Source organism: Zea mays, chromosome 5 (genome assembly GCF_902167145.1).
Source record: "Zea mays cultivar B73 chromosome 5, Zm-B73-REFERENCE-NAM-5.0, whole genome shotgun sequence".
Classification (NCBI taxonomy): domain Eukaryota; kingdom Viridiplantae; phylum Streptophyta; class Magnoliopsida; order Poales; family Poaceae; genus Zea; species Zea mays.
Window position 1 is genome coordinate 26,521,924 of NC_050100.1, and position 7,840 is coordinate 26,529,763.

A 7,840-nucleotide genomic window follows, 5' to 3' on the forward strand; every position below is an offset into this window, starting at 1 on the left:
TCTTTATGCCACCTCATGTGCATAGCGGTCTTCCTCGAGAGAAACAAATGTTTCACTCTAGGAGTGAGAGGCATGTACCGAAGCTGTTTATGTGCAACCTTTGTCACCACCTTCTCCCCATCTTCATTTACAAGCTCCACGTACCTCGACTTCCCACATTTTAAGCATTTCTGTTCTCTGCCATGTTCCTTCCAAAAAAGCATACAATTGTCTTGGCAAACATCAATCTTCTCATACTTCATACCAAGACCTTCAAGCAATTTCTTGGACTGGTACATGTCTTTCGGCATCTTGTGACCCGTAGGAAGAACCTCGCTAATCAAATCCACAAGCTCCTTGTAACAATTAATTGAGAATGCAAACTTGGACTTGATTGACATCAGCCGGGTCACAAATTCCAGTACGGTCACGTCAGTGTGCCCGTGAAGAGGCTCTTCTGACGCTTTGAGTAGGTCGAAGAACTTCTGAACCTCCGGTGTAGGTGAATCATGATGATCTGGTGCCAGTTCAGGCTGCAGATCCTCAAGCATCTGGTCCATCCTATCAACATCATCTTCACAGTCATCAACTTCTACTTCTGCTGCTCGTTCAAGGCGTGACTCCCCGTGGAGATACCAGACCTTATAGCCTGGCACAAAACCATGCGAACATAGGTGTAGTGTGACCTGCCTCTTGGTGTGGCTCTTCATATTTCTACATTTATTGCATGGACACCTAATATTATCTATTTGTGACAAAGCAGCTGCATGGTCCAGAAACATCTGCGTCTTTGCAAACCATTCACTTGTGTGACACCCACCCTTCTTGAAACCTTCATACATCCAATCACGTCTATCACCCATTATTGCGGCTATGTGTACGAGTAAAGAGTGCGTGTGAGACATTCATGTTTCTACACGTCACACATACATCTATAGGTAAGTAGTAAAACTATATATATATATACATAAATAACTATATATACACATAAATAACATCAAATTAACATGATATTCATCAATTAACAATATTTGCAAACATCCAATCCATCAAATTAAATTATAATTGCAGAACATCAAATTCATTACCTATAACATCAAATCTATCAAATTGATTAATGCTTGCATAACATCAATTTCATTAAATAATAACATCAAATACATCATATCATATTTACAAAATCAAGTTATAAATAACAAATATCATACATCAAATAATATTAGGTCAAACCATACTAACAAATAACAATATTAAACAAATTATAATCGCATTACAGCTAACTCCCGTCGGCCATAAAAACCGACGAAAATTAAAACATAAACCATTTGTTAAATCAACTATAATAATAGAATTAATTTTTACTTAACATCAAGCCACACATGATATTAAAACTAGCAAGTATAATGCATAAAATCATATGAAACTAAGAACACTATCAATTAACAATTCTAAACTACTTGATTAGAAAGTTAACTCCCATCGGCCACAAAAAACCGACGAAAATAATCACATATTAATTAGAAATAAGATTATACCTCGGTTGCGGTGGTTGACCGGTGCGTCGAGGCACTGGCGGACGGCGGACGACGGTGGGCTGGGGACGGCGACGCTTGTGGACGGCGGCGACTTGTTGAGGGCGAACGGCGGGAGCTAGGGGGCGGCACAGCTCGGGCGGGCCGTGGGCGGTGTGGGGGCGCTCGAGGCGGGGGCGCGGGTCGGGGCGGCGGCGCGCGCTCGGCCGGGGGCGGGGCCGCGTGGGGAGCTCGGCGGGGGCTGCGGTGGCGCAGCTCGGGCAGGGGTGGGGCCGGCGGCGCGCGGGCAGGCGGCGCAGCGGCTAGGCGCGCGGGCGGGGGTGGCTAGGGGCGGCGGCGCTCGGGGCGGGCGCGGCAAGGGGCGTCAGCGCTCGGGGCGGGCGCGGCTACGAGCGGCGGCGCTCGGGGCGGGCTACGAGCGGCGGTGCTCGGCGGGCGCGGCTAGGGGCGGAGGCAGCGGCGAGGTAGAAGTCGGCGGCGGTTTGAAGACGAAGGTGAATGAGCTCGCGCGTGGCCGCGGCCGGTCTCATAACTGGTTAATTCCCGTCGGCCTGTGACGTGGCCGACGGGAGTTAACGTAATCCACGTCGGCCTGGGACGTGGCCGATGGCGTTAAAGTAACTCCCGTCGGCTGCTATTGGGCCGACGGGAATTACGCTATGCCCGTCGGCTTTTGCTCTGGCCGACGGGAGTTAGTTTAGCCGACGGGAATCTTTAGAATTCCTGTAGTGATCATCAAATAAACTTACTCTTTGGAACATTATTATAATCGAAGGAGCATCATAAAGCTAAATTAAAACAATAGCATAGCTATTAAAGTAAAGTACAATACCTTAGTTTGATTAAGGAATAAGGTTTGGAAAGGTTAGATGTATTTGAATAGGTAACCCATCAAATTATGTATCAAATAAATATAAATTGAGTTACCATGTGTTATTCGAGATCAAATAGAGTATGCAAGAGGACAAGTTCATTTGCGTTGATGATAGAAAACTTGATGATATTCCTCAAGTAGATCCTACTTCACACTAATTGTATCAACCTCTAAACAATATATAAACAAACAAGAAAAATACATCATTCAATAACAAACACCAATCACCATAACAAGACTAAAAGTAGAACATAAGAAAAAAATATTTTCTTTTCAAAAAAATCACTAGCAAAGGGTATAATAGAAAGACACTCTTTTTAAAAGGTTTGATCTATAGTTTATAAAACTTGATATAAGGTAGAAAAATAATTTAAATATAAATATACGAACTTTAGGTTCACCATTTTAATCTTTTATAAAAACTATATGGAAAACATCTATGGTTATGAATTAAAAGACTATAAAACACATTTATAAAATATTATTAAACATTTATTTATGAAAAACTAAGATGTGAGCCTAAAGATTTTTTGTGAATAGATAATTAAACATCTTACTTTTTATAAGAAAAATATGGCATATATCTCTATTAAGAAAACTATATTCTAAAACAATATATAAACTAACATTTATAAAAAACATTAACACTAATGATACCATTTTAACATTTAGAAAAGCTTTATACTACTTTTAATATCGTAAGGTATACAATATACATTCATTTAAATAAACTTGAAATAAAATTAAATCACATTTTATGAGAAAAGATAATTAAATAAGTATTTTTTATTTTTATTGAGAAACATATAACCTACATTCTTCTTTTAACTTTTTGTTTGGAAAGACTATATTTAAACAACTTAATAACTATTATTTAAAATAAAAACATGAAAACTATTTAAAACTATATAAAAATGATTAGCACATAATCATGAAGCTAACGAAACCTAAAATAATTGTTTTATATTTGAAATATACATTTCTAAAAAACATCGTTGCATGGATTATTTTACGATTATTCCATGCGTGGAGAAGCGAACCAAATAGGCCCACTTTAAATTGTGCCAGGTCGGATCGCGACATAATTAAATAAATCATGGCTTGGGTCAGGTCACAGGGCACAACTTATTTGGCCATCTATATTTCAGTATCTTCTCTCTTATTGTTCATGACCTCGCAAACATAGAAAAAACAAGAGAAAAACTTTATCTTATCTCACCCCACACCACATACTTCGCTGTCCGCTGTATCCGCTCTCTTCTCGCCACATTGATGTTGTGTGTCTCTACAACAAAATACTGGGTGCACTGCAAGGCGCAGTGGGATCTGCATGATCTGACCCTAGGAGCGTGTCGTCGCACATTCAGATCTGCGTGACTGCACTGCCCCGCTACATCGATAGGGACGACACTACCACACGCCTAGCTTAGTATTGGTTTGGCTCGTTTCGGAAGCATGCTGACAGGGACAATACCATCGCACGCCTAGCTTGACAATGGTTTGGCTCGATCTCGAGGCACGTCGATTGCCGATGTGTATGTTGATCCTCTCCTGGACCCAGTTTCTCTCCCCTTGGCATGATTCGAGAATCTATAGATATAGATCGTGTTTGATAACTATCACATTTAAGCAAGATCTACATATATAATATATAGAAATCATAGCAATGTATAGATAGGAATGACAACAAGTATATACCGGTCTGATAGTTCTATATCATACATGTAAATAAAAATTATACCCACTATAATACCTATACCCACTCGCGGGTATAAAATTCCACACGGGTAACGGGTAACTCATATCCGGTTAGATACCAACTACACATATTGAATAGCATAAATCTAATAAATATATGGCGCAATGAAAATAGTAAATAATTAAATATGAGTAAATAATATGATGACAATAATGAATAATATTGGAACATGTACATTGACCCTATTTTGCTAATATATACTTATTATATTTGCTTAATTTGGTAGGATGTATATGTGATTGAGGCGGGTATAAATTATCCATAGGTATGTGGGTATAAATAGTCTATACTTATACCCATACTCATATACCCGACGGGTATATGATTGTGTCCATTGCCATATCTGCGGGTAAAAAACTCATTATATACTTGTCCTTATAAGTAAAACCTGTTGGACACTAGAGTTTAGGTACCATATAATTATTAATTTTGAACGAAGGAAGTAATTTGCAGCGTATTAAGGTGCTTCTGGTCTAGAAGAAATGTCACAATGTTTGGTGTTAGTTTTTGGTGAAATTTAAGGTTAATTACTTTTTGAAAGATGTTTCCACTAGGTGGAACCGAAAGAAACGGTGCCAAACACACCTTACAACAAGAAAATATTTGTAAAAAAATTATTTTGAATAAGATGTCTAAAAATAGAAAGCGTGTATACTTTAGGACGGAGGAATACATATGTATGATTGGGAAAACCGAAAACGTACACCTCCTCGCTGCAATACGCTGGTGACTTGGCAGTTCGATCGCACCCAGCGGATAAAGATGAGCACGGAGAACTCACAAGGCACAGCCGCACAGGCAGGCACCAGCGCGAACGCATGGACGGGCGGCCCCTGAGACGTGCCGCCCAGCTGGCCCGCTGCGCCCACACGTGGCGCGGAGCTGCGCGCGGCTCGGCCACGTTATAAGCCACGCGCGCTGGCCGTCGCCGCACCTCCTGACTACTGCACACTCGTCTCCGCAGTTTGAAACGAAGCCCGCGGCTACTGCAAGCTACTCCGTCTCCGTAGCTAAAGGAGAGGTAGGTTTTTATTTGGCGACGACATGAGCACGGGCGTGCGACCGGGGCGGCGGTTCACGGTGGGGCGGAGCGAGGACGCCACGCACCCGGACACCATCCGCGCCGCCATCTCCGAGTTCATCGCCACCGCCATCTTCGTCTTCGCCGCCGAGGGATCCGTCCTCTCGCTCGGTACGCACGCACGCACGCTTCGTCTTCCGATCCGCTCGAAAGTGTTCGACGACGACGACGACGATGCGTGTGGGGTTTGCCGTTTATTTAATTTATTGTTGTGTTGTGTGCGCAGGGAAGATGTACCACGACATGAGCACGGCGGGCGGCCTGGTGGCTGTGGCGCTGGCGCACGCGCTGGCCCTGGCCGTGGCCGTGGCAGTGGCCGTCAACATCTCGGGCGGGCACGTGAACCCGGCGGTCACCTTCGGCGCGCTCGTCGGCGGCCGCGTCTCCCTCGTCCGCGCGGTCTTGTACTGGGTCGCGCAGCTGCTGGGCGCCGTCGCCGCCACGCTGCTCCTGCGGCTCGCCACGGGGGGCATGCGGCCGCCGGGGTTCGCGCTCGCGTCCGGGGTCGGGGACTGGCACGCCGTGCTGCTGGAGGCCGTCATGACGTTCGGCCTCATGTACGCCTACTACGCCACGGTGATCGACCCGAAGCGGGGGCACGTGGGCACCATCGCGCCGCTGGCCGTGGGCTTCCTGCTCGGCGCCAACGTGCTGGCGGGAGGGCCCTTCGACGGCGCAGGGATGAACCCGGCGCGGGTCTTCGGCCCGGCGCTCGTCGGGTGGCGGTGGAGGCACCACTGGGTGTACTGGCTGGGCCCTTTCCTCGGCGCCGGGCTTGCAGGGCTGGTGTACGAGTACCTGGTTATCCCGTCCGCCGACGCCGCCGTGCCCCACGCGCACCAGCCGCTCGCGCCAGAGGACTACTAGCTTGAAAATTGTATTGTGGGGTCGTGTAAGTGGTTAATAAGGGGGGCATAGGTACGTACTTGTCTGTCGCCCCAGCGTGTGTTGGAGACGGTGAATCAGGTGATGTGTACATGCTGCTTCACTGTAGTGTATGTGTATGTGTATGTAGTAAATAATTCCAGGTATATAAGGCACGACTTGTGTAGTATCATATCTGGTTCTGACTTCTGATTATCTAAAGGGAAGGATTCGAATGTCTGGATTTGGATGTCTGAAGATTCGAATTAACATCAGAATGTTTCCTAATGAAGTGCTAATATAGATACTATGGATGTTAAATGGACGTATCCGACGAATTTGGTGGTTTAAGATTTCGACAAAATTCATAAAACCATTTAAAACTTATTGTTAATACTAATTACAAATAATTTTAAATTTTAATAATATACTAGAAAACTGATGTACACCATTTAAAATATTGAAAAATATTTATATTATAAATAAATAATTATGTTAATCTTACATTAGTAGGAGTATCATAGGAATTTTTAGAATCTAAAATACAAATATATTTAATATACAAAAGAATATATTTAGAGTCTAAAATATAAATATACCTGGTATAAATAATTTATGGAAAAATATATTCATAATTTGTTTGTAATATGATTTTTACCAACTATAAATACATCGATAAAACAAATTAATACTTATTATGATGTTATGTTTCAAATCAAATAAGTGTCCAAATATGACTCGAATTCAAAGTATTCGTTCATATGGATTCGTTTTCATATGTATTCGATCCGAATTCATCCCTATCTATTTCGTACTCGCATTATCGCATTACCAGTTAAGGGATGTTCCGATTTTTTGGTGGATTATGAAGTCAAATTAGAAGAGTGACCGCAGGATGAGCTCCCTCCCCTGAATCGCCTAGCCCCTGACCCCTGCAACCCACCTCACCGGCGTGTCCCCAACCCCTACAACCATGTCGAACGTTGCCCGGCCGATGCAGCCCCTCACTGCAAGTATCTAGAGGATGTCGCAACCCTCAGCTGGCCACCACCTCAGTGGTCAGCGCCACGGGCTTTAGGTAAGGATCATATCTTCCCGAGACCACTTCTTCAAGATCTCTTCCTGCACAACTTCTCCACCATTTGGTCGTCTCCGATCGTTCATAAACATGTTGCGTTCATCTTGTTCGTCCCAACCTTCTCCTCATCCCACTTCACCAATGACTTCGTTAGCAACATGTTGAGCTTCGCTTCGACGGTGCCACCGTTTCGCCTACACGTAGCTTGCAAACATCGGCCTCCACTGATGATCTACCCTAAACCCAAAACACATCTAGTGTACGCCAGTCGGCCCCCACTGCTCCTAGCTTTGAGCGAGACAGCGGCGTTGCCTCCACCTTCGGCTCCTCGTCGCTTGACGCCATCCAGTCCTAGGGTGGTGAGTCCTCTGGCTCCAATGAAAGCATTGGACAGGGTGACGTGGGAGGCAACCACAACAGTACCTTGAGACATGGATGCCCCCTGCGACCATGCCCTCAAAAATCGCATCCTTCATGCCTATACCATCGAGGGGCAGTGGTTGAGCTGGAATCCATGATCTGTCTATGCGCCTGCCTCCAGTGCATCGCCCCCGAAGTGCTAGTGGATCTGCTACCCTCCTCTAGGTGTGTGGCAATCCTCTTGTTCAACTCCCAAGCCCATCGCAAGCTCATCCGCGCCCTCAACCCCCTGGCCTTTGAAGGTATGTCCCAC

General features: G+C 44.6%; 1 protein-coding gene across 1 annotated transcript; it reads left to right on the top strand.

Annotated features, from left to right (window-relative positions):
- The first annotated feature begins 5,138 nt into the window (after positions 1 to 5,138).
- On the top strand, positions 5,139 to 6,242 carry LOC541896 (tonoplast intrinsic protein 3). Its single transcript, NM_001111562.1, has 2 exons — positions 5,139 to 5,336; positions 5,452 to 6,242. Exons 1-2 carry the CDS (start codon positions 5,189 to 5,191, stop codon positions 6,090 to 6,092), a joined length of 789 nt encoding a protein of 262 aa, NP_001105032.1. The 5' UTR covers positions 5,139 to 5,188; the 3' UTR covers positions 6,093 to 6,242.
- Positions 6,243 to 7,840: the final 1,598 nt, after the last annotated feature.

Excerpts from the sequence above, each read along its gene's own strand:
- LOC541896 (NM_001111562.1), top strand. The coding sequence starts at position 5,189 with ATGAGCACGGGCGTGCGACCGGGGCGGCGGTTCACGGTGGGGCGGAGC. Across the intron at positions 5,337-5,451 it reads GGGATCCGTCCTCTCGCTCG|GGAAGATGTACCACGACATG; the intron begins GTACGCACGCAC and ends TTGTGTGCGCAG.